The sequence below is a fragment of the Cuculus canorus genome, chromosome 3 (assembly GCF_017976375.1).
Source record: "Cuculus canorus isolate bCucCan1 chromosome 3, bCucCan1.pri, whole genome shotgun sequence".
Classification (NCBI taxonomy): domain Eukaryota; kingdom Metazoa; phylum Chordata; class Aves; order Cuculiformes; family Cuculidae; genus Cuculus; species Cuculus canorus.
Genome location: NC_071403.1, coordinates 40,811,812 through 40,839,293, shown reverse-complemented (window position 1 = coordinate 40,839,293; position 27,482 = coordinate 40,811,812). Strand labels below are relative to the sequence as shown.

At 37.0% G+C, this 27,482-nt stretch overlaps 1 protein-coding gene across 1 annotated transcript in view; it reads right to left on the bottom strand.

Moving 5' to 3' along the window:
* Positions 1-27,482, bottom strand: part of LAMA2 (laminin subunit alpha 2) — a 347,214-nt gene that overhangs the window by 261,579 nt on the left and 58,153 nt on the right. The window contains exons 2-3 of the mRNA XM_054061626.1: positions 7,964-8,134; positions 3,923-4,035 (exon numbers count right to left, since the gene is read on the bottom strand). Of these exons, the coding sequence (XP_053917601.1) occupies positions 3,923-4,035; positions 7,964-8,134 (284 nt within the window). The remainder of the gene's footprint in view (positions 1-3,922; positions 4,036-7,963; positions 8,135-27,482) is intronic.

Genomic DNA, 27,482 nt, shown 5'->3' with positions numbered 1-27,482 from the left:
ACATCCACATTGTGCATGTAGTATCTGTGACTCTGCTATGAAATATTAATTTCTGAAATTTATTTTATAAGTATTTCTGATGTTTGCAGCTGTCCCACCTATAATCACAAAGAAAGAAGATATACTTCCCATGGGACTCTTCTTCTAATGATCCTTTCTTCAATGTGCACATACAGATTCTGCCTCCTTTCATTGATAGGATGTGGGGGTGTTCCTGCCTTTTAATCTCTTCACAAACTGCCACATTGAGCTTTTAGAACACTAGTCTTGGTCCTATCCTCTTATTTTCCTTTCCCAGCCTGAATCTTTCCACTCATCCTGTCAGACTCTTTGTTCTCTCACATCTGTCGTTTTCCACAGAGTCACGTAGTTGTACAGTCTTGTATAGAGAAAGCAAAAGTACTCAGTTTTGCAATTATTTTCCTTTTCCTAGCATTATCCTTATTAAGGATACATGATACGTTTGCAACAGTGCACACACATACCCGTGTATGTGTTTTTCTGCTCATGGGTATTAAAGTGAATCAAATAACAAAGAAATACTTCAAAACCAGATCAAAATCCTCCATTAAAATCATATTTCAACCATGAAGGACTACAAAATAATTAATTTAGCATTAGCAGAATATTGTTGTCTGCTTTTTGCAAATGCTTTTCAAAATGCTTCCTTGCACGTCAAGCATTCTTCTCCTACTTCTATTCAGTTCTCTATATAATTACAGAAACGCCACTTCCCGAAGTATATTATGTTCCACTCAAACAGCGAAGCCCATGAGTCTAAAAACTTACTTTGAAAATACTGAAATACGCTTAAGGAGAAGTAGGACTGTAGTGATTTTTTACATAGAGTCAACATCCTCCCTTCCTACAGAAGCAAGGCAGGGGATAGGATAAAAGCACAAGGTGAAGAGTTGGATATTATCAGAGCTTAAGCAACTTAAAACTGATGAATTGCAATTACTTTATAGATAAATCAACTACATAGCTTAATCAGTTATTCTTGCTCTTGCACCTTATGAAGTACACCTCATGAGATCTTCTGAGGCTCTGAGGAGCGTCAACTACTTTCCTTTTCTTCAGAAATATATGCCTGGAAAGGATTACCTGGTCACTGAACTGATCCTCCACAGTCTCAGGCAATTAAGATAGATTGATTTTTTCATGAAATTAGGATTGCTAGAAGTATTACATGTACTATCATAATTACTAGTAATAACACACAAACTAATGCATTCCTGCAATTTTCAGCCCATTACTTGCAGATTTATCATTTGTTATTTCTAAGTTAAGCATTTTTACACTTAAAACAAGAATTTATCAACACAAACGTAGCAATTACTGAATCTCCTATTAGACAAAGATAAAGAATTGTATATTTTTTAAGTGAGGTCTCAAAAGGTATCTGGTGATCTTAATCTTTCATAGTGACTACTACGCATTGCACTAGCTGGAAGACATATTTCACATTTTACTGACGACTTTAATAAAGCCTAAAATGATGTGTCGTCAAAATACCAAAGCATGCAACCAAAAACTTCTAACACTCCTCAAAATCCAAATAACTCTTTTCTTTCTTACTGAGCAGATCAAAAACCATACAAATTGCAACATACCTTTCACTGTATTTTGGAGAGCAATATACTTGTTCCATTCATGTAAGGTGGTGAGTAACCATAGCGTGCATTCCTAACTACATGGGTTATTCATGTCATAAAGAGTACGCAGACAGCATTAGCCACACAGAATCTCATCCCATCTCTCTGACATATATGGGAATCTCAACAATGCTCCTATTCCAGCCAACACAATGAATGGGCTTAAAAGAAGATATTGACCTTAGTCCTACAAAAGGACAAGGACAAGCTTCCTTTCATCAATAAGCAAGAGAACATGGGAAAGGAACAGGCTCATACTTGAGCCTTGTCTCATTTAAATAACAACAAGAACCCTAAACGCATACAACACACAGTGCAGTATTCTCTGACCATGGTCAACAGGCACACAAAGAAGCCTTTTAAACTCACTAGAACAATCTGTATTTTTCCTTCAACATAGTCACTCTTTCTGTAGTTGCTACTTTTTAGTATACTAGAAAACTCAAAACTTTAGGAAGTGCACACGTTTGCTTATTTTTTATAACAACCTAGATACTGACACAGCAGAAAAGAACCAGAATTTGTAAAGCTCTAGTTTAGCAGATCTGGCCTACTACACAAGTAAGATCAGTGGGTGATGAAAAACAATGACGGTAATTTAGCTCTAATGCCTAGGAGCTACTCACATATTAAGAGATCATAGCCAACAAAAAGCACAAACCTCTGCTTTAAAGGTAAACCAGTCAATAACTCTGAAAGTTTAAGAGACATTTAAAAAAAAACCCAAAACTTTAATGCCACAGGAGCTAAAACTCAAACTTCCATAAAAAGGTTTAGATCTCCTCACAAACAAACATGTACATTGGATACTTCTGCAGATACAAGGCCAAAGAGAGGTGTAGGATTGTTTCTACCAGTAGCAATGAGGGTTCCAAATCCAGAACGCTAATAATTCTTGCAAAATTCAAATGCTTTTCCAGACATAAAGACTACTGCCCTACAAGCACTTCAGTGTCATGTATACAAGGTATTTACAAGAATCTTTACAATCAGATCATTTGGATGACAGTTTGTGTACAAGAAATAAAGGATAAAATCTAGAAATCCAAATATTGTTCTTTGTTAAATCTTACTGAAATTCTGAGTTCTGGACTAAGTTAAGACATCGTTTGACCTCTTAAAACAAAATTTTATGTACGCATGCACACAGAAGTCTCAATATCCTGCCTTTCCTTTCATTTTATTTTCTAACAAACTGCTTTATTCAAGCCTTTTTAGGTGATAATCAGCTACTGCCCTCTTCATGTACAACTAAATGAGAAAGAAGGGAGATAAGGACAGGCAGGTTCCAAATAAAACCGATAATCCAGTAACAATAAATTGAAATAGAAAACTGATCTTAATGAAGACATCACAAAGGAGGGGGAGCTGAAGGTGAATCTCTCTCCAGTGAGCCAGACTGTGGAAGGGCCTTCCCTGTTTTCTCAACACTTGGAAAACAGGTTATGTTTTCTGCTCTGATTCAAGTTGCAGACAAATATGGGCCGACCACAGGCAAGAGAAGATTTTAAGAGGGAGAAAAAACTAAAATTAATTTGTAATCTACTAAATCAAATACCAAAATGGTCAAGTTTAATCACATGATGAACACATTTGGTACTAGATACTTGTTCTGTATTTTCCTGGCATAAAAGAAAAAAAAAAAATCCATCTACCCTCAAATCCTCTTGCTTACATACACCGAAATTTATATAGCATTTTTTGTAAGCATAAAAAAAATGCATTCTGTGTAGCTATATCTGCCAAGCAAGTTTCTACTAACAGGAGGCAATTTATTTAGAGATCTCATTAGTAGAACAAATCTCTAAACCCAGGCTCTTCCTCAAAATAATCCCCCACATGTGCATGTCTACCTAGCACAGAAAATTATTTTTAGTACATTTAAGTGTACATACTATGCTATTGAAACAACAAAGAACAGTACCCTAACCATAAAATTCTATTCATGTAAATTTCTGCCTGAAACCATCTTTTGTTTTTAAAGAGACAAACTAGATGTTACTGTGGAAAAAAACAACCAACTGAAAATGTTATATTTAAAGTAATTTTAAACACGACTTCATAAAAATACATATGAAATAATTCTTAATTTGGTACATTATGTTAGAATGAATGGTTCAGTCAGATCTTCCACATAAACAACAGGAAGTTATAGCTGAAGTTGTGTGTCTTCATAATATAAAAGCAGCAAAAAGGAAAATACTCCAGGTCATCTACTGTGCAAGAAAGAAAGCCTTTGCAGAAACAAAGAAACAGAATAACTCTACCTGTTGGAGATCCAACGTAATGGTCACATAATGATATTCAATTCCATTCTGGATACTAGGACTTTGCCACCAAGTGTTCTTGCCATCAATTGCATTTGTTATTGGATGTCGTTCTGTTAGAAGAGCAGGAATACATAATTAAAAATTGTTAGGACATTTAAATGTTATTAGATATAAAATCTAGATTTTAACAAAATTACAGGAGGTAGCACTTTAAAATATAAATACAATAAATAGATTTTTTTATTATTTTTTATTTACTCCTGTGGCACGGTCATGGTTCTTGTTACCAGAATACTCATCTATTCTTAGTTGTTTAATTTGGGTTAGGATCACAAGGATGCTTGAATGCATTTAGAGGCTCTCCTGATTCTACAGGAAACATAGGCAATCTAAATTAAGCGAACACTCCCTGTAACCTTCCAAAGTTTCAGGTACTGTGAAGTCATTAAATGTCGCAATAGAAAAAAAACAAATCAGGGGCCCAAGATTTGGTTATGCAGAGAAAGCAGAGACTAAAGTAATATGGTACTTGCACTTCTAAGCACACATGGAAGTAATTCAGAAATCATTAGGGAAGAAATGATTTAGAAATCATTACAGAATGTATGTTTTAACTGGAAAATTGACACATATGTGCACATAAAGGTGGTTATAATCCACATCAAAGTCAAAGATGCATTACTTCTCATTTCTACGTTTACTGCAGTAATCTCAAATAATAGAGAGAACAATTTATTTACAGAATTGAATTCTTCCTTTAGAAGATTTGAAGATCTTCTAAATTACTGAAGCTTGCTTACATAGTATTTTATATTATTTAGACTGAAATTGCACTCAACATTTCATGGTTACTTTCTGTGGTTAATTAGTGTTTCTCTCCACTATGAAATAGAGAATAACATAACCTCAATGTTAAAAGAACATAATAAGATAGGAGAAATCCTACCCCTCTCATTAAGGATGGCTTTCTAAACTGATAGGTTTTCTTGATATAAAACTGGAATATGCTTCATGATTAGCCAGTCCTAGAATTGCAATTAATTAGTTCATTAACTGATTAATTCACTTGTTATTTTAATTATTATTTAAATCAACCAGCCAGATTGATACTTTGTGTCTCTGTTTTCTTGCTACATCAACCACCTAGCTCCTAGCTCATTAAGGAAAGCCAGAATGCCTGAACATATTTAAAGACAAAATTAAAGTGCTTTGGTGAGGGAAGGAATAAGTCCTCAAAATTGAAAATGCCAAAAAAAAATTTAAATATCAGATCATTCAGTGGCATTATCATACAGCAACTCAGAATACTGGTGCTAAAAATAATGTTTACATTTATGGTGAAGAGAAAACTAAAACACACCCATACTTTACATGTTGTCCATCTCCACAGCTCTGATCATCTTCACAAACCTTGGCTTTAAATAAGTGCTAGAAAAAATCACCTGCAAATCAAACTCAGAGCTCAGTGATTGTGACAGAAGCTGCCTAGTTGGAAATTTTGATGCAAGTCTCTTCAGGTGGAATTGATACAAAGGTAAATCATGAAAAGGAGGACTGGGAGATTATATCAACAATTAACTGCAATCACCATTAAGAAAGTTTAATCATAATTAATTTGAAAAACTAATTAATTGCTGGCATGTTTTGCCTATTTAACAGGGAAGGGAAAATAATACAATGTTTGCAAAAAAAGGCTGGACTCCAAATGCAGTTCAAGGACCAATCTCCTTGATAGATGGCAAGAGGGAGAATTTACAGAATAAGCCCATCAAACTGTGCTCTTTAATTTCAGCTCACATGTGATTAACCAGGGAATTTGTGTTCATTTCCTACTACAGTAATTAAGGGGAGGCACTCTAGACTCACACATTCCAGGGGGATCATTTAAAGTCTGGTTACATTACATAGTTGTCCTATTAATGAGCCATCTCTGTTTAGATAAGGCATTTCCTTCTGCCAAATGAACATTTAAAAGTCTTAAAATGAGATGTGGTTGGCAACAAAAAAACAGACGTTATGAAGCTGGCCAGATTCAAGTTTTTAAGAAGGTAGCAGTGAGGGGACATAGATATAAATCATTCAGATGCGATTCATATTTATGTACTTGTGTATATGTGTACATACAGATACATTAGCATACACTATCTAATATCACAGGTAGGACAGGGGGACAAAGTAATCCAGCTCTGGCTCAGGTTCTGTTTCTGAATTAAACAAACTACAGAGTAAAATAACTTGTATGAAGTGCATGTGTCTCTAAACATCCACCTACAAAGAAAGGAAAGAGTCTATTGCACAGTGTTTCTGCCAGCTGGAATGGTTCCAAAAGCCCCTAAAATCTTCTCTGAGAGAGATACACTCCTATAGTATAACATATTTGAAAGCTTACATTGCAAATAGTGTGACCTTTCCTCAGAAGGTGACACTTACTACAATTAAAGAAAACGTTGAAACTTGGAAAATAGCTTGGGGGAAGAAAAAATACGTAGCAGCTGCGTTCAGACAAATGAAGTGGTCTATACTGGGGCAAATTATAATTAGCTTCGCAAATACAAGGAGCAAATGGATAGGTAGCCATTAAGCAGGAAAGCGTCTGAGGATGGTAATGGACAACTAGCTGTGTATGTCTCAGTGGTGTCACACCATTAAAAAGGGAAAATATCTAAATAAAACATGCAAACACGAATATATTCTGCTCATCCTGAAGCAACTCTCCATCTCCATGCAGTGCTGGTAAGAGCTCAGGTGAAATCTAATAAAGATTAAAGCCTCTACAGAGAATTCAGAGAACCACAATTTGCACAGTAAGAGTTCTAGAAAATACAGCCTATGAGAAGAATGAAAGAAAATACATGTTTAGTGTAAAAACTAGATAGAGCAATACTATCAACCCCCAATTATGTAAAATACTTCTGTAAAGAAAAAAGGAATAATCTATTCCTTGTATTGAATGTAGTTAGGAAAAAGGTAGCGTGAATTTCTTCAAGGAAGATGCAGACTAGCTGTCAGGAAAAGAATTTATAACAAGCTAAATAGCCCTAGGAAGGGTGGCCCTGGAAGTTTCTAAGAAGCTAAACAAGCTTCTGTCTGGAGAGCTAAAGCCACAGATAGCTCACCCTGTCTAGAACTAGCAGAAACATTAAAGGTCATCTTTTTTTCTTTTTTCTGTGGTTTTAACTACACACTTAAATGTGATTTGCCATGAGGTGTAACTATATCTGAGCTAGGTTTTAGAGGGAAACAGCTGGGGAAAAAAGAGAAATTGTCTCCACGCTTCTGAGGCTGTGCTTCTTCCAACATTTTAAACACTCCCGAAAGTCTAACAGTGTTAATACTATTCATGTCAAGTCATGCAAGGTCACACAGAATTAACCTTGCATGACTTGACTAAGAAATTTTCTTATTTCTAATCTTGCCAAGTACTAAAAATATGCATCTCTGAAGCAGATGAAAATGAATTTATATTTGAAAACTGATTTTGCTTCCGGGTAGTCTTTAAGAAAGCAGTGTTAGCAAAGCTCAATTTTAATACGAAAAACTAAGCAATTAAACCAAGCAGTGCTCCATTATCTTATCATCTTTTTGCTGGCTTAGTGACACTGAATTAACATCAAACGAAGAAGAAAAATATCCCAGAACACAATAAAATAAAACGAGAGTTAGCCCTAAACTGAAATTTCAGATGTTGCTTACATTAGCCAAAATGTTCAAATTCCACATGCAGGTAAAAGTCACCTGGTATTCATTCATGGTTATATGTATCAAGACAATTCAACAAGAGCTGTAGATACTTATTTCACCTAAATCTGAACTCAGGTGCTCCACTTTTAAGTATCTGAATTAGAAAGTTCAGTTTGAGGAGCATCCAATAGCAGATACAGGTTTTGAAATACCAGTGGAAGAGATGAGTAGCATAATTTAAAGAGACATACAATTCATAGCAATCAGACCAGTGGCCAACAGTTCTGTTTGCTGAGTATCTACAACCTTTGGAAAAAGTATTTTTTTAAAGGAACTAAACAAAATTGGCACACGTACGATGTGGAACCCTGCTCCTTTGGTCACAAATACGGCACTGAGGGTTCCTTGCAGGCTGTCCAGGTACATGTTCAACAAGTTTGCAGTACATTTCCCGACCCTTTTCTCCACAGGTAGCATTGGTTGTGATGACAGCATTGGTAGCCAGGTTCAGCACCGCAGGAAACAAACCTGCAAACAAAATGAAATAAAATCATAAACAAAAGCAAGGGAGGCAAAGTCAAGGTGAATTTAGCAGAACAATCATAAATGAACATAATGCTTGTTACTACAACAAAGCTTAGTTTTCAACAACTATGGAACTAATGAAGTACAAAAAAGCACTAGCAACTTTGGGTTTGAATCCAGAATTTAGGCATCAGAATAAAGCCTTTATACTGATGCTTTCCTCCTCATTCCCTTTTAAAACTCAAATTGGTGCCTTCTGGTTACACCTTAAACAACAGCAGGATACCAAAGAAGAATGTAAAGTATGGAAACATACAAAGCATCATAAATTTTTTTTTTCCATAATAAAATCTTGTGTTCCCACCCAACTGGACACTGAAAGGTTGTATGCAAATTACCCATGAAAAATCTTTATTATTATTCTTTTCTGCTTACATCTTCATGGGAAAGCTTTTCCTTCACAGACTGCATCACTTGTATTACACTATATTACTGTTCTGATTAGAACCTCATAGTCACCCTCATTATCAGAGGAGCCCAGTAATTCATGCAGCAACATGAATAACATCTGTCATGTGTGGTTTCCCTTTCCTCAAGAAGAGGATAATATATACAATATTATACCTTCTATGGCAGAACTGTTGTTATTTTTTTCAGGTGCACATGCTGAGTGATGTATAATAATTCTCATCCAGCACAGCACTTAAGCACATGTCTGTGCTCTGCTGAGCCGAGTTCTATGTAGCAGTAAGCTATAAAGATTACAAACCATGTGAAGAACAATCATTAAGGTGGGTTACTCTCCCTTCCACTAAGTACTGATCAAAACCTTTGAGCTGTGATAAAATTGATCCATGGAGACAAAATAATATGATACGTTGAATGTATACATTAGCACCTCACATTAAATCAACCAGTTTTGCATCCTTAAAAGCATTATTTGCCATGGCTGCAGGTTAAGCCAAAACAACAAAAAAGCCCCTGAGATATGGATTGGGATCATCTTCAGATTTATTTGACAACAATTTCCACTGGCCTCAATGCTATTCTTCTACAATTTGTTCAGCTTTTAACCCTATTGTAGTATTACAACCTTAAAATAAGGCTTTAATCAAAACTGAATCTGTAATTATTCTACACTGATAAATCTCCCTTTAAAACGACTTTCCTTTTCCTCCTCCACAGATGGATGGGACTATTCAACTGACTCCTTTCGGTCTTTTAACTCCAGTACCATGCTTGTCTCTGCAATTAACCTGTATACCATTTAATTACCAAGCTTGGGTGGTCACGCCACAGCTGTCCTCTGACATCGTGAGTTAGTGACTCGTGCTCACTGTAAAACCGTGTTAAACATACTGCTGGAGAGCAAGAGAACCAATTAGTTACTAACCTGTCTAATTTGTATAGCCACTCAATACCTGAGATTTTATTGATAGCTCAGCTTGTTCTTCTGTATAGGTTACAGCTCATTTTCATCACATTTTTAAATCTATACAGCTAGTCTGGGTTGGTTTTTTTCTGTGCACTCAGTGATATTTGCTGCCTTCTACAATAGGGGCACATGGTAAAAATCTGCGTAAGCATCAATAGAGTAGACGAATTAATAGCTGTGGAGCTTCCTATGTTGACTTACAGCCTCATTATTCTCTTTTTAGGCTATACAAAGTTAATAGTGTAAAAGCTAGTAATCATTTAGTCTTAACATCAATTCTAGCATTTTGTTTTGGAGCTAAGTATTTTATTCATTCAAACGTGAACCTTGTAAAAAGGACAGAAGGATCCTACATGCAAGAAAATGCAATATATGGCATCAGGGGAATAAACCCTTCAAAAACCAGCAGAACAGCTGGAAAACAGCAGCCAAAAAGCCTCCAGACTCACATAGCGGTAAATATACTGCTTATAATAAGTCTGTATGCAAATCATAACATTATTCTAAATTTTTACTCAAATTTTAAATGTAAGAGACATAAGTAAATGAGGAGTACTCAAGGAACTCATCAATTAGAATATAATTTCACTCTTAGGTAAAGTCTCTTATGTAGAGAACAGCTTAGGGCAAAACTACCAAAACTGCCTTGCTTGTAATCACTACAAACAGAGGCACTGAAAACTGGCTGTTTCACTGAAGAGACCATGTGAAGACCCCAGCACCTCACAATGAAGCGCACACACACTGCATTCCCTGTAGGCTCACAGGAGTGGACATGACAGGCAGAGACCAAGAGATACATAAAACGTTCCTACACTGCACTTAGTACTTTGCACTCGATATTGATGAATTCCCTAGCCCTGGAACTTCAACAATTTTAAAACTGCAATTAACAACTACATATCTGAACTTTTAAAAATAACTTTTATTAGCAAGGAGCAGAAATTTGGACTCAATGATCCTTATCGGTCTCTTCAAACTTGAAATTTTCTGTGATTCCACGGTAATGCTATGTACTGCCTCAAAAAAGGCTTTGCTTAAAAGAACGTCTGATGTGTAAACATGATGAAGTGAAGGAAGCAGTACTAATCATATTTCTACAACAAATATATATGATACTTTCAGAACATAAGCATAAGATTCTAGCAATTCAGAAGATGAAAGCATTGTCTTGAATCCTTTAGTTAGGCCCTTTGAATATGAAACTAAAATGTGAATGTTCATGATACTAGTATATACTGTTTACTCTTCCTAAAATTCACATCTATCCAATAATAAATCCACAGGAAAAGGCCAAGAGAGCTGAAGACATAAAAGTTTACTTTTTTTATAGAATTTTGCCTTATTTTTCCTATTTTGCCATATATTAGAAATATTTTAAAATTGGTGTACTACTTTTGTGCATCCTAAAATTAAATTTCTCCCTAACTTACAAGTTCAGTTAGTCATAAATCCCATTTAGAATGCTATGGACATCCTGCTATGAAATATTTCCAAAAATTCGATCTCTTGCAGTTACAGACAGCTCTTCTTTCTTTATTGTCAGACATCTCCAGTTATCATTTGCTCCAGTGCAAAGACTGGGTAAAATACTTCCGAGTCAAAAAATATTATCTCTGTTTTGTGTAGCTCAAGTGTAAGCAGAGAAATGCTGCTCCAACTGCCAACTACATCAATCTTTTCCCTCCTTTCTGTCACTGGCAAATTAGCATTCATTTCTACATTTAAAAATACCAGAATTCTAGTAACTACATGGAGTAAATAGGTAGAAAATATTGGCTTCTTATTAGGTGCTGGTTTTAGCAGCCTGGGTTTAATTTGTAGCTTTCAACAGACTTCTGTTGCATGAAGAGAAAAATAGTCTTACATTCCCACCTATGAAATGAGCGTGGTCATCTTTCTGCTTTCCACTTTCGCTCTTAAGCATGGAACATATTCCATGAAGCTTTTAGAGCATGGAAGCCCGATAAGACTGTTTACTGTTGATAGGTGGTTAAACGACGAAAGGAAAATAACACAGAAAGTAATAAAATTCTTTGAAGTGATGTCTCATGCAAAGGTAATCAAGAAAGCTGCTCAACTCAACTCTCTACAGAATTAGTAATGATAAGTTTAGCACACATTGTCAACAAAAACCATTTTAGGGGGGAAAAAAAAAAAGAGTAAAAATGAAAAGCAAGGATTGCTGATTTTTTGCTTGCAGACTCCAATGTAGTCAAGTTTTATACCGCCACTGTTCTATTTAAGTAGAACGTGGTACCAAAGTACTAACTACATATCAGTTTTTTAAATGGTTCCTGGATCAAAGCAGATCTGCATATCTATCTTAAAGACAAAAACAGTGGATGCTTGGCACCAGTGTTTTTTAGAGGCCTCACGAGCAACCCTTATCATTCCTAGAGTTCTTTGTCAACATTGGCATGCATATAGGAATAAGTGGTTCAGTGAGTTTAACGTATTTAGATTAACAAACAGATATTGACAAGATTCCACAAAGGCCATTAAAGGAACTAAGCTATCATGACAGGAGGGAATGACCTCTGATGAGATAACAACAAAAAAAAGTAAATGGGAAGTAACACTGGAAAATCACAGAGAACTTCGCTGAATCCTGCTTTGTTCAACAGTTGTGTGAGTAACTTAGAAAAGAGGTTAAAAAGTAAGGTGACAATTTATTGATGACAAAAATTATTCATAATAACCAAAATAAGAACAGATCACAAAGAGTGGTAGAAAAATATCACAGTATGGTGATAGAATATCTCAAATTGGAAGGAATCTTTAACGATCATGAAGTCCATCTCCCTGCTCCTTGCAGGACTACCTAAACGTAAATCATATGGCTAAGAGCACTGTCCAGATGCTCTTTGAACTGTGACAGGTTTGGTGCCATGGCCATTTCCCTGGGGACCCTTTTCCAGTGACTGACCACCCTCTCAGTGAAGAACCCTTCCCCTAACGTCCAGTCTGAACTTCCCTTGACACAGTTTCTTTCCATTGCATCATGTTCTATCACTATTCATGACAATTCAAATACTATATGATGTTCCCTATCTCTCATCCCTTATAGGACATATCAGAACTACGACAGACATAAGTTTGACAAGATCACAGCTGTGGATCAGCTTCTGAATGTGGACATCAATAGGCTATGAGGCTTCTACTGGGAAAAGAAATGACTACGAGATGTATAAAATGACGTAACTATATAAAATTATAAATGGGTTTAGCAAATGAACATTTAGAATTGAATGTGGTAAATTTAGTTACACTTTTACCACAAACTGAGTGTGCCAAATCACCTTATCATACAGAGGTCTTCTTCATTGATTGGGATTTTTCTGTCTGTTTTTAAATTAAAATGCTTTTCAGTATAATAGAAATTAAATTCTGGAATAAATTAATAAATTCTATAATAAAATGTTTTAATTCTACAAGCAAGAATGGATTGAAACCCAATTAGATTAATACACAGAACAAGGGTTCACCTGGGGCTGCTAGGCATGAAGGCCCTGGTGTTCAACTGTCAGTTCAGAATATCCCCAAATCACTGGCTGTTGCAGTGTTTTATCCAGAGAGACATTACTGAATTCTTGTTCTGTTTTCAAATTTTCTCCTCAATAATGCCTGTAATACACACATTAGTTGTTTCTTACCAAGGCTGGTAGCACATACAGACCAATATCAAGGAATAGAAACTGTGACCTCAATTTTGTGTGGCATTGCTAATAAAACCATAACATTTTTGCCAATATCCATTTTTTCCACCAACCCGTGTCCTCTATACTACATCCTATTATTACCTTGCATCCATAAAGGTGTCATTAATGGCTACTTATTCTATAGATCCTCAGAACATTCTTTGAGATTGGTGATTTCCTTGCAGTTTTCTGCAAAGCAATATTACCCAATTCACTTCCTTGTTTTTCTAATCTCATTGCATAAAGGAAAATAACAGCCCGGCTTCGCATCTTTTTTCTTTTCTTTTATGCACTTTTCAAGTTTCCTCACCAACCTCCAGCTCATAAAAGCTCAATGAGTATCAGTGGAATAAAACCCACCAATCTGATGCCTGGCACTCTGCCCTATTTTGTCATGCTCTATTACCTGATTCTCTGCCAAACTGACAGATTTTCCACATGCTTTATTGCAATAGTTGAGATCAGCAGAAGCACACGCGCTACAGAGGTAGCAGGTACAAGACATTTTCATAAAGCCTGTCAGCTGTTGAATTCAATCTCATTCTCACTCTCACTCTCCTCCCAAACAGCGCTATTAGATTGACCTTCAGATCACACTGTAAGACCTGGATGATTTCTCTGACCTGAGAGAGGATGTAGGGATTCTAGTGGGAAATGAAAGATATTAACTATATCTCCAGCTGCCGAATGGTGGTTACAGGTTCATTATGAAGTGGGGATAGTCACTGGAGTAACCTACTTTTAAAATATGTCAAGGAACAGTCACAGCAAAGGAGGGGTACTGAGAATAAATACGAATGTAAACAAAATATTACCTTTTAGTCTTTAGTACATTAGTCATTAGTACATTAGTCTTTAGTACATTAGTCTTCCTACAATTTACGGGTTCTGACACTTATGTGTTTCTTTCCTTCCCTTCACATAACCAATGGAGAACTGCAAATACTGTTTCAGCGACATCAGCCTCCTACATCTACAGACAAACTGGTGGGATACATCTCACTAGGACACTTTAGTTTTACAATGGAAGCAGGAATTACAAGGGAAGAAGCAAGACCAAGGTTATAACCTCTGTTAGGCTTCTGCTACTGCGTGGGCGAAGCAGCAGACACCCTGAGTGAGAAAGAAGGAACCACCAACCAGCGACAGGAGAATGGTAGAAGCAGCAGAGATTTTTGCATGCAGGTGAAGGAAGGAACTGTCTAACTGACTGAGGGAATCCTGGAAAGAGAAAAGAAAATTAGAAGGAGAAAGACCACTGCAAAGATCCACATAGGAGGTTCTGTAATCTTTCCTCTTGACAGATAATGGTTGGCACATGAAATCTTATGTTCAATATTATTTAATGTGTAAGTTGTGTTTACATAGTGACAGATCAGCACTCTATTTTACTGAGGGTAAAATTTATATAAGTAGTCATAGTCTCTGCACGTACAAGCAAAATGTTAACTAAAAAAAATTATTGGTTTTAATAGTATTTTTAAAATATTTCCAAGATAGAAGACAAACTTTGGTTTACCAGGTCTGGGATTTTCTTTATGTTTTATTAAAGCATTAGAACTGAGAAAATGTTTTTCTCCTTCAAAGAAAGCTCTATTAAGACCTACACATCCTTCTTCTCTCTTCTAAACAGACCAATATTTGGCACTTCATATTTCCTTCAATCTTCTCAAAATATCCCTAGTCTCTTCAAAGAAGCAAATAAAACAGTCTGCCTAAATACGTCTAACTTTTCAAGCCAAACTTCCTAGTCTATAGAGTACTTTGAAATGTTCATGCAGTGAAGCAGAGCTGTTTGCCACTGAATTTGTACTAAAAAGACAAAAGAGAATATGTCAATTTCAGACGTTCTAAGAAGTGTCACTGGAAAAAGAGAGACTTGTCTGCTGCAGCGCAGAGCTATGCTAGGCTGTGGGAACACAGTGGGGAGAAAAAACTGGGACAAAACAAAATGTTGCAGCACAGAATAGCTTCCAGCTGTGCACCACAGGGAATAACTTAATGCACTCTATCCACAATGTAGATGAAGAGTTTTATACAAGTAGAAAATAAGCCCAATTTGAAGAAATAGCTGTCCAGACACAACAGAGCTTGCAGACCAGAAAAAAAAAAAATTTAAAAACCCCAAACATAATAAGTCTGTTTGTCCAGAGGAAAACAAAATTGAAGAACAAATATTTCAGTCACCATTTATGTCAGTTGCCCTAAACCACTGTGCATTATCATCCTGTTTGGTAGTCATACTTTTTTCCTTCCAAAGGAAGTGGAAGTGTAGTTTTCAATGTTTAGTGGTAGAGGCAGTTTGCTTTTACTTTCAGATAATTTTCTGCCTTTATACTGAGTAACGTTACATGCATCCTCCTGTAAATTTAACTTCAACACAAAAGGCATTGTATAAAACCCTAACCTGAAGAAACTTGACAGCAAAGCAAATTATAATCCTTACAAAATAACACAGGCATCTGATAAAGAGTATATTGATTATCTAGTAATATTACCTTGCTTCTCCACAGCTTACAGAGTTCAAACTCTGTAGGGACTTCGCTAATTTTAAGAGTAAAACCTTATCAGTTTTACAGATTGGGAGATTGAGTGAAAAAAATTGCTATCGGTTTACCCCAATATTATGCTGTCTAAAATATATAAGAATTGTCCTAGGTTAGTAATGAATTTCCTTCTTCCTAGAGCTGTCACAGAAGGTTGTTTTGCAGAGCAGAACAGGAAAAATACAGGTGAAGATAAAATCCTGTCTACTTGACATTCATGGCTGAACTCTCACTGAATCAAAAATCCAAAGCACAAAGATTTAATGGACATCTCAATTCCAAAGGTACTTACATCCCCAGTCTCAGTCAGACACTGACTGATTTTCAAATATATGCCTGTATTCTGGCAGAAATTTTAAAGCACAAAATCCTAATTGCACAAGTATCTTTTCTGTATCAGGAGTGCACTATGCACAAAGAAGCAAGCAGCATTCTTTACAGTTATTACCTTGTATTTATCAGCCACATGACTTTATTAAAACCTTTGTAATATAGTAGTATGGTCCTGGCAAGCCAAGCAGGCCTAACAAGAAAAAGTAAAAGGACTTCTGAGAGACAACAATGATCTGCTTCGAACAGGAATTCTCCCGAATTGTGTATCTTCAGTTTTTACATATCACACATCAGTTTACAACTTTCCCAAATCGCATGATATGGCTAAAAACATTAATTTTTCTTCAGTTCCCTTGTCTGAATACCAGTATCTCAGAAGACCCTTGTGGTGATGCCAGGTACCCACCAAATCTGCTCTATCACACCCCCTCCTTATGTGGTCTGGGGAGAAAAAAATATAACGAAAGGCTCGTGGGTCAAGAAAAGGGCACAGAGAGATTATTCAATGACCCTCACTGTCAAAACAGATCTGACTTGGGGAAATTACTTTACTACCAATCAAATCAGAGTAGGGTAATGAGAAATAAAACAAATCTTAAAACATCTCCTTGCATCACTCACTTCTTCCCAGGCTTAAATTTATTCCTGAATACTCATCCTTTCCCCCCATAGCGGCACAGGTGGACAGGCAATGGATGTTGCTGCATGGGAATCTCTGCTCCAGCACATGGAGCACCTCCTCCTCCTTCTTCATTGGCCTTGGTGTCTACAGAGTTCTTTCTCTCACATATTCTCACTTCTGTCCTCTGTCTTCAATTGCTGTTGCGCAGGGGGAGGGTTTCCATCTCTTACATACAGGAAGCTACTTGCAGCTTCTCACAGAAGCCAACATCTCACAGAAGCCAACCCTGTAGCCCTCCCACGACCAAAACCTGGCCATGCAAACCCAATACAACACTGTATGGTTCCTCTCACTTATGGTCGTCTCTCAGCTGTGAAGAGAGGGAGAGAGATAGACCAGCACGATTTGTCTATCCCAGTTTCATCCCACTGAAGCAGGAAAAAAAGGGGGATTATGACACTGAATAAAAATTAAAACAAAAATAATCAGAATTTCTCAAAGGAAGCTGGAATAATTGGAGCCTCTAGAGGCAATTTACTGCTGACTATTGTTTTATGCAAAAAAAAACCTTGCTTATTCTTCATTGTCTTAGACACTGAAGAATATGAATCATATTACTATTTTTGCAAGAGCTTCAAAATGAACGTCCATTGAAGCCACACTGCAGAGTCAGAATTAGTTACTGTGCCCTTGAGTCTCCAACACTGTCAGCTTAAACAGAAAGACTGAGATATTTGCTGTATTCTTTTACAAGATGGAAGGAAAGACATGTTTTGGAGGCTAATAAAAGTCATCCATCTATTCATTATCACCTACACTGACAAAAAAAATCCAAACTGAGTTTGGATTATTTTGGATTATTCCTGATTTATGTAGAATATGTGCATGATTTCAGTATCTTTTGAATATATATCTTGTGAGAAAGAGTATTTAAATAATATTTAATAATATTTATTTTCTCCATGAGAAACGCAGCCGAATAATTTTCCCCCCTTACATCTATTTTGTCCCCTAACTTGAACTGTGTCTAAATGGGAAGATCAAATGAGGTCTGAGCAGATGGCTGCCAGCAAATCAGTGACAATGTACCATGGTTTAGAATTAGAGACAAAATGTGCACCCTGGTATACAGTTTCTGCTTGTAACTGCCAAAGACATCTGGTTTAGAATATAAGCCAGCTTGAGCATCCCTACACATGCTTACTTTAGCATTCATGAAAATGAAATTATATCAATATCTCTTAATACTTCTCTGGTAAAGCTGTGACTATCTGTATTAGCCGAAACACTCTTTTTCTTCTTTATAAAAATGGACTCAGAGCTGCCATGGAATCTTTACATTCCATTAAAATATGTCAGAACTGCATACAGATGAATCCCTGCATGTTGCTTTAAAAATGCATAGGATGACACAACAAGGAAAAGTATCCTCTAGGTCTATCAATAGGCTTTCAATGAGCTTCAGTGCCACTACTGTCACTAGTATGTCAATTATTTGCATGCTTAAAGGTTTTAGCAATGGACTCTCAGCTGGAGAAAAAATTGGTTTGTTTTTCCAAAATCTGAAGCAAATATACATCTTTTGGCTGGCCTTGCCAACAGTTAAGAAAGTTAGGAAAATGCCAAAAAAACGTTTTTGGGTCCCTCACACTTTGTGAATAGCAACAGCCTTTTATGCAGCATTTTCTTTTTAACAAAAGTTGCTTTTGGTCTGTCTAGGTGACAGCTGGCTCAGTTTGTGGAGACCTTAACATCTATACTTTTTAATTCTACATGAACTGAAGAACATAGTTCCACATTATATAATGAGACTTCTAGTAACAAGATGTAGCTGGTTGGCATTCATACAAAAAAAAAAATATTTAAAATGTAAGGTCTTTGCAGACTTACCAAGTTGAAAACATTTATGAGCATACCTGTAAGCACCATGATAATTGACTGTAATATTTAAAACTAAATCTAAAACTTAAGTGTTCTCTAAATTATTTACTGACCTAGGAAAGAGAAAGGGAAGAGGGAGCATAAGAAATCAGCGCTAGGTGGGTCAGAAGAGTGACAGGTTTAACTCCCTGTGACTTATAAATCCACATTCAACAGGGCTGGCTGATAAAGGCTCCTATTAATGTTTCCTAGGTAAGAGTGATACACTTGATTATCCATTCCATGCAGTCTAGTTATTAAGAGATACAGAATTGAAGAGAATGACTTCTTCATCAGTAGAAGGAAGGAGGACTGAATTTAGAATCGGTACTAAGCCCTAAAAATAAGCAGGAAATTGAATTTTGCAAATAGGCAGCAATTAAATGCAGTGCTCCTTTTATGCAGAATTGGGGGAGATTTTAGTACATGAGATAGAGCAGGTGGTGGGGCAAGCAGAGCTCCTTTTAAGGATAATGAGAATACAAGGGAATACACAGTCTTTGTCAATAGAGAAATGGTAAAATCAGGAAGTTCCTGCAATGAAGAAACTAGAGAGAGGCCTTTTTATAGAGGAAAAAGGTAAAATAATGCTGAGCAGATGTATCACATTTAGAAGCTTGGTGAACCCCAAATTCAGAGGAAAGGGTGATGAAGAGAACAACAACCTTGGTGGCCCTTCTGCTTTTGAAACCCACACCACCTAATGCAGGGAGGCAGGAAGGCAAGGAGAGCACAAAATGACCGAAGTAGGTGTTGGGGGTGACACCTCAAGATATACTGTATTTCTCACATCAGAGCAAGAGAAGCAACAGGTGAGCTGGTGAGGTGGTAGCCATAGAGCACAGAGGGAACTCTGGGGCTGAAAACAGAATAGCAATAAGCACATTTATCAATAAGAGACAAAACGTAAGGAAAGATGAGGGGAAAGTTTTATACAATAAATGTGGGTGGGAACAGATAATAAGCTCTCATTACTAAGAATACAAAGACTGTGATCTCCTTAAACAAAAAAAAAATAAAAAGAAGTCGCCTTCTACAGACAGACGCCATCACTCCAAAGTAAAAAAAAATAACATTCCAAGCTAGACCTAGTATAATTTCTACAGAGACAGTGGGATAAACTGAGAACTTTCTTCAGGGTAATTTTCTGTGGGAAAGGCTTCCAACAATCAGTAACGAACAAAAAGACTGAAGCCACATCTCTCCACTTGAAAGTTGCCATTTAAAAATTTTGTTTGTAAAGTCTAATAGAGAAAGAAACATTTATCCTTTTCTAGCCATTTCTCTAACTAGTTTCCTCAAAACTCTAGTTCTGAAAGTAAGGTTCGTTAATTTCAAACACTGATCCTTAAACCTGCCTAGTATCTTTTTTATATAACTGATTACTTTAGGGCTGCAGAGAATTGCACACAGTATTAAGTAGCCTAAGATATAACTGGTTTTCTATTCCATGTACATCAACAGTTAATTTGGCATCTTTGCAGTCAATTCAGCTGTTCCTATACTAGGACCAAAGCAAAGGCACTTGAAATTTATTACATATCTTGGGCAGCTACCAGTGCACCAGCAGGAACCATAGGGACTTTGCATCACAGCAGGGAGCAGCACCATATTTTCTGTATTAGACATCTTACAGCCCTTCCTGAAAGTGTCCTTATTTATCAGTTTTTATCCATTTGTTGAAAAAAATTAAAGCTCATACACCAGATAATTATTAAATTCATCAGACAGCAGAGATCAGTTTAATATCCTGTAACAGGAAATTTTTCTTTCATTAGAAACTAAGGAGCTATCCAGTTATTGGAAAGATAACAGAAATACATATTTCAATTAATTCTTCATATTATAAAAGAACCCCTTGGGCCATCTTCAGCCAACTACTCAACTCAAATTAGAACTACTCACATATACTCCTCACATTCTGCTCACTTGCATGCCCACTTGTCATATATTCAATAATTTATTGACATAGTGCACATGGGTTGGTAGACAGGTTTTCCACGGTAGTGGTTTCTCTCTGTAAAGTGATATTTCTGGGCTTTATCCTTTTTAAATAATGGTTCAATTGTACTGTCAATACAGCTGAGATCAAAGTACGCCTGCTGTCATGTAGCAGAATTTCATCTTCTGTTGATTTTTGTGGGGTGCTAATACTTGATTCATCTTGCTCCAAATCTTGGCTAAAATATGTAATATATTAATATTTCATCATCTAAAGAGCATTCTACTTCCAATTATTTTAGTCTATCTGTGTTTAAATCATCTTGTTTTAATTGGATTCTGCCAACTATCACACAGTTGATCTCAAGCAAGCAGGACAGAGAGAGAGAGAGAGTGAGCAAGCAATCTTTTACCATGCCACATGGGATTATAATCTCTATATACAGACTAGACCTGAGTTCTTAAACTCTCATCTCAATGAAACCTAACAGTAATTGGCAGAATAAATAGTGTACTCGCAAAGTCACAAAATCAGGAAGACCTAGTATTAAAAGGCCAATGCTAAAAACATAGACTCATAGAATGGTTTGGGTCAGAAAGGACCTTAAAGATGATCTAGTTCTAACCCCCTCCCGGCAACCTTCCACTAGATCAGGTTGCTCAAAGTGAGATCCAGCCTGGCCTTGAACACCTCCAAGGATGGGGTTTCTACAACTTCTCTGAGAAACTTGTTCCAGTGCCTCACCACACTCACAGTAAGAAATTTCTTCCTAATGTCTAATTTGAATCTCCCATCTTTCAGCTTAAAACGGTTATCTCGTGTCCTACTACTGCACTTCTTTATAAAGAGACCCTCCCCATCTCTCTTGTGGGCCCCCTTTAAATACTGGAAGGCTGCTATAATATCTCCCCAGCAACTTCTCTTCTCTAGGCTAACACTTAAATGTTTAGCCTTAATCTCTTTCTCATTCCCTTCCTGCTTCTTCTAGCACGTTTCCCACTCAAGCATCAGTTAACCATTTCCTGTGATGCTATGCAAAGTCCACTTGTCTGAGCACAAGGTGATCACATACCATTATGCCAGTCTATGGATTCTGCTTTTTTTGGGTGTGGGGAAAGAGAGTGCTAAATATTCATTTAAAAACATGCCTTTAAATGCAACAGAAGTAATGTACATTGTAACTATTCCTGGAAACATTATTTGTCCTCACTTTCAAAAGACTAACTTTCAATCTGCCCTCTCTGGGATCCTACACTTTTGTACACCCCTCCCCCTCCCACCTTGAATCTGCTCAGTTGATGGTTTTATGAATGCTTCCATCTTTGTATGGAAAGGTAGGATTAAAGAGAGAAGTGCACCTGCAGCTTGCACTCCTTCCTGAATGGAGGCAGTATTATTTTGTGATTGGCATTATCAACTTTGAGGGGACATCGGGATAGGGCAGGTAGCAAGCCCGTATGTTCAAGAGGCACAGGTTAATGCAAAAACTGCTGTCACGGAGGCTACAGGTACATGTTGTTCATGTCTAACTTGGATATCTCACAGTCTCCTGAGCTCATCACACCTGAGTCAAACCTGCAGTAACTCCCAGGTGACAAAATCTGCAGTCTAAGACAACTCAAAGGCTCATCCTTAAAATCAAAATTAAAAAAAAAAAAAAAAAAAAAAAAAACCAAACAAAAAAAAAACCAAAACCACCAAACCCAAACATACTTTAGCTGTTTTGGTCAATTACTCATAGATAAAAGAGTCATTTGCTCGTAAAACAAAGGCACTGTAATAGTAATTTTTCTAATATTATTTCTGTCTACATTCTCCTTGGAGCACACAAAGAAGGACATCAAAGTTCTCTTGTTAAACCCCAACATGTTTACAATATTGCGTACATTACATAACCTCACAATTATCTTAAATGTTCTGATTTTGGATGATTGCTAAATTAATGTGACTATGGATAAAGCAACATCTAAAACAGTATTATTGTAGAAGTTAGTAATAGTAGAGCATTTCCTAGGAGTACATTTTGAAAATCTTAACACAGGGTTTATAATCCGTCACTGACTGTACCTACAAGCTACTCTGTGAGCATGAGATTCAGGTCCTGGCCACAGAAGCACTCTTCCCCAGTCCCCATAGCTCCCATTCCTACTGTGGTTCCTGTGGCTACGGGCAGCTTCTCATAAGAGAAGTGCTCAGCAATGGAATGAGAAGTAAAAACGGAGCAAGCTGTTTCAAGAACAATTTCTTCTGCCATCTCAGTCTCAAGAACCATTTCCCCAAACTTTTGTTCAGTTCTTACCCAACTACATGCCAACATGGAAATTCTTTTCAGCACATTGCAATTTCATTTTCTCTTTTCTTTTTTTAATGCAACAAACTACTGTGCTCTTAGTCATCTTGTTTCTAAAAACTGACACATCCAAATGACCAAAAGGCCTTCCCATAGACAAGACACTGAAATAGCACAGGCATAGAAGTGTAAAATAAAATATCCATTTACCAAAGCCATTATACATAGGAAGAGAAAGGACATTTCTATAAGCAGAACAATTCAGATTGTTTGCAGATGACACTAAGCTGGGAGGAAGTGTGGATCTGCTGGAGGGTAGGGAGGCTCTGCAAAGGGATCTGAACAGGCTGGACTGCTGGGCCGAGACCAATGGGATGAGGTTTAACAAGGCCAAATGCCGGATCCTGCACTTGGGGCACAACAACCCTATGCAGTGATACAGACTGGGGGAAGAATGGCCGGAGAGCTGCACGGAAGAGAAGGACCTGGGGGTGCTGGTTGACAGCCGACTGAACATGAGCCAGCAGCGTGCCCAGGTGGCCAAGAAGGCCAACGGCATCTTGGCTTGTATCAGAAATGGGGTCACCAGCAGGTCCAGGGAGGTTATTCTCCCTCTGTACTCGGCACTGGTGAGACCGCACCTCGAATACTGTGTTCAGTTCTGGGCCCCTCACCACAAGAAGGATGTTGAGGCTCTGGAGCGTGTCCAGAGAAGAGCAACAAAGCTGGTGAAGGGGCTGGAGAAGAAGTCTTAGGAGGAGCGGCTGAGAGAGCTGGGGTTGTTTAGCCTGGAGAAGAGGAGGCTGAGGGGAGATCTTATTACTCTCTACAACTGCCTGAAAGGAGGTTGTGGAGAGGAGGGAGCTGGCCTCTTCTCCCAAGTGACAGAGGACAGGACAAGAGGGAATGGCCTGAAGCTCCGTCAGGGGAGGGTCAGGTTGGATATCAGAAAAAAATTCTTCACAGTAAGAGTCATTGGGTACTGGAACAGGCTGCCCAGGGAGGTGGTCGAGTCGCCTTCCCTGGAGGTGTTTAAGGAACAGGTGGATGAAGTGCTGAGGGACATGGTTTAGGGAGTGTTAGGAATGGTTGGACTCGATGATCCAATGGGTCCTTTCCAACCTTGTGATTCTGTGATTCTGTAATTTGTGAAAATAGGAATATACGACTATGAAGAGATAGCAAGAATATACATAGGAATAAAAGAATCTGTAAGATAAACCTTTGAATTGCCAATACCTAAAGAAAGAGGCTTTCAGGGTAGAGAATCTGAGGGGTGTTTATGTAAGTTTAAAAAATCCATTGATTTTAGTTGGAAGAACTAACATTCACATTAAATAGATAAAATTATGTAAGGGCAATGTAAATGCAAAAAATTTACATATAGTTTTCTCACACAATTTCCATTTTACTGGGTTTTATTTCCATTTTTACTAAAAGCCTGTTTTTAAGAGCACAACATTTTATTTTCCATTAGAGCACCACACTTGTAAACAAACCCAAAACAAAAAACATGAATTTCTTTGATGTGGCAGTTATAAAGGAAATTTCCCTCAGTTTCTGTCTCTTTTGTGGGGTTTAAGTTAAAAGAAATAGAAAGAGCTTTTAAAAATTCCTCTGCCACAAAGAATACACATACTAATCAATCACATTCATGTCTGGAAGGCAAAATATCGAAGTTCTGCTTCCAACACTTTTGGTTTATTGCAAGACCTACATTAAACCTCTTTTTCCACATCTGTAAAATGGAGATAATATCTGCCCTGCTTTTAAAAAAAAATATGGAAATTAAGCCAGAGGAAAATGTCTAGATGTAAAATTAATTAAATGTATTTACATATGGACTTTTTTCCTGATGTGGCAATATCTAAACATATCTCTTATTATTTCTAATAACTACAGAAAAAAATACCTTTCTTTTTTTAACAGAGGAGACATAAGGAGGTCAAAGGGAACTTTTTACTCTTGAAACACACTACGTATCTGGTTAGGGTAAAGCAAGCACACATATACATTAAACATAAGTAAATGAAGGTAGACCACCACAAGACACTTCTCATGAAGCATTCCTTTACACCTAATGATTCAAATCTGCAAAGGTCCTTCTTTTTTAATTTAAGCACGGGAAATGTTCTCTCTCTGTCTTCAGTATTATCCCTGGTATAAAGATAATGCCAACTCTAACTCCTCCTGTAAAAGAACTTTGAAATCTACAGATTGGTTTATTAGGTATTTTACAATTCCCTTTAATTCCCCTTGTGGGGTCATTCCCCCATCAGCAGTTAATGTTTAATATATGCTTAAATATCATGGTGCTGAGTGCAGAAAAAAAAAAAAAACGAGTAGAAAATTTCAGTAAAGCCTCTGCTAAATTAAGAGAGCAAGAAAACAACAGGAGACTCTTGTGTAGTTACAGAATCTTTCACACCTCTTTTGTGTTAAGTACCAAGAACATAATGTTTCTTTTCACCACCCAGAACAGAACAAAGTTAATCTACATACATAGTTCCACAAAATATTTTCATATAACTTATGCTCTCTGTGTGCTGGAGAAAGGATCAGCTGCTTGTAATAGTCAATCAAATAAACTTAGTAAGTCCAAGTATCTGATAACAGAAGCAAGCTACTGACATAACCTCAGAACACAACACTGATGATTCCAAGTCTACTCATCACAGTTAAGCAGCAATACAGTGTATTGGAATATTATTTAATGCTACCTTCTAACTTAAATCCATTAAGAACGTGCAGATGTTCACTCCTAAGCATCTCTTACAAACAAAAAACAACCCCTGCTAGGAGCTACCTTAAAATATATAAACACCTTTGTGTAAGTCATTTTAATCATGAGTACCACATGAATTCAAATTGTCTATATATGGCCATACAATTGCTCAAGGAACCTGAAGAACATGTAATTGAAACAGAATTTAGCTAAAACAGAAATACAGAAAAAATAATTTTGATGATTTTTCATTTTAATGCAATCTGATGAAAGTTTAAGTTGGAAGAATGGGTCAAAAATTAGGTGCTATGGGTCAGAATTTAGGTGCCATGCCTTAATTGGGCCTTCATTAAAACTGGTAAAATTCCAAGGCTGTGTCTGAATTCTTTGCATCTTGGTGTCAAAAATCTTCTGGTACCAGCTATGAGAACTGAGATGAAGTCAGACAAAAACAGATCAGCACTGCCTAGCATAACTCTTATCCTCATTCTTGCTACAGTTTACTTCCGCAAATTTTTTCTACTTCTGCAGTATACACACCAAGGGCATAATTAGTCAGCTTTCTTGTTAATGATCTTGGCTAAAGCCATCGCTGCACTGCTGACTTCTCAGTCTTTATTTATACTTATTGTAGGGATGTATATTTTGCTGACATACGCATTTGTACATGTGAAGTAAAACAATCATGGGATGTCACTGACTAAACTAATTTTTTCCTCCTAATGAGGTAATTTTTTTCAGCAAGCGGTAAACCCCACCACTTTCTACTTAAAGCATTCTCTGATGCTGCTTTATTTCTTGCACATGGATACGTAAAAAAATGGAAACAAAATCCAGAACAATGCCAAAGCATGGGTGATATATTATAGGGACCTTAGACAATTAGTTACAGAAAAACAATTGTGGCGCAAAAGGTGTCAAAACCTACACACAAGCCCCTCAAAATGAACTTCAGACAAGCCAAGTGAGAATTTCAAAGCTGTTATGAATATAGTTATGAATACACACAGTCACTGTTGGTTACACACCAAATTTTTGCCAAAAAATGCAGCAACAAGATATCTAGAAGGTTTAAGTGCAAAACTTGAAAAACTGCTGATTTCCATTTGGCTGTCCTCAGGCACAGTTCCACCACAACAACAGTTTAGCTGCTGGTCTGCAGATTCAGCACTGGCACACTCTCATTTATGCTTAAGCACACTAGTTTCAGAGACTCATCCATGCCAGATGCCTTACAGTTTAAAGTTGAACACTTCTGGCTGCAGGAATGACACGTCACTTATCTCAGGTGGGTGGCTGACACTACCACCTAAGTAGTGTAGGCTTGCACTCTTCTCTCTTCCTTGCTCTGACTGTATCCCTCAGAATTTTATCCATGAAGGATTTTGAAAAAGCATTGAGAAAGAACAGACCAGCCTTAAAATTAAGATGCAATTTCATTTTGACACAGAGATGGTGATTCCAAACAGAGTACGTGTACTCTATACAGACTGCCCATAACCCCTCTCCCCAAAAAACTCCATCTCCAGCTTCCCCAGTTCTCTGCTGATCTTGATAATGTCCAACCACACAAATAGGAATTCCGTTAACACTGGAGCTCTAAAAGCTGAAGAACATTACCTTGATTCCTAGTGAGACTTTTCCTTGCTTGAAGGTAGTAAAGCAAAATGCTTTAAGAGACTGAATGATGAACTGGATATAGCACAGAAGAAATTCTGCTGATGTACATATAGAAGAGCTACCAGATAAAGACTAATTGTATAGAATCTGATTAAGTCATGGGAGTAAAAGGATAAAATTACTTTGGAGATATACAAAAGGGGCATGGGAATGAAAG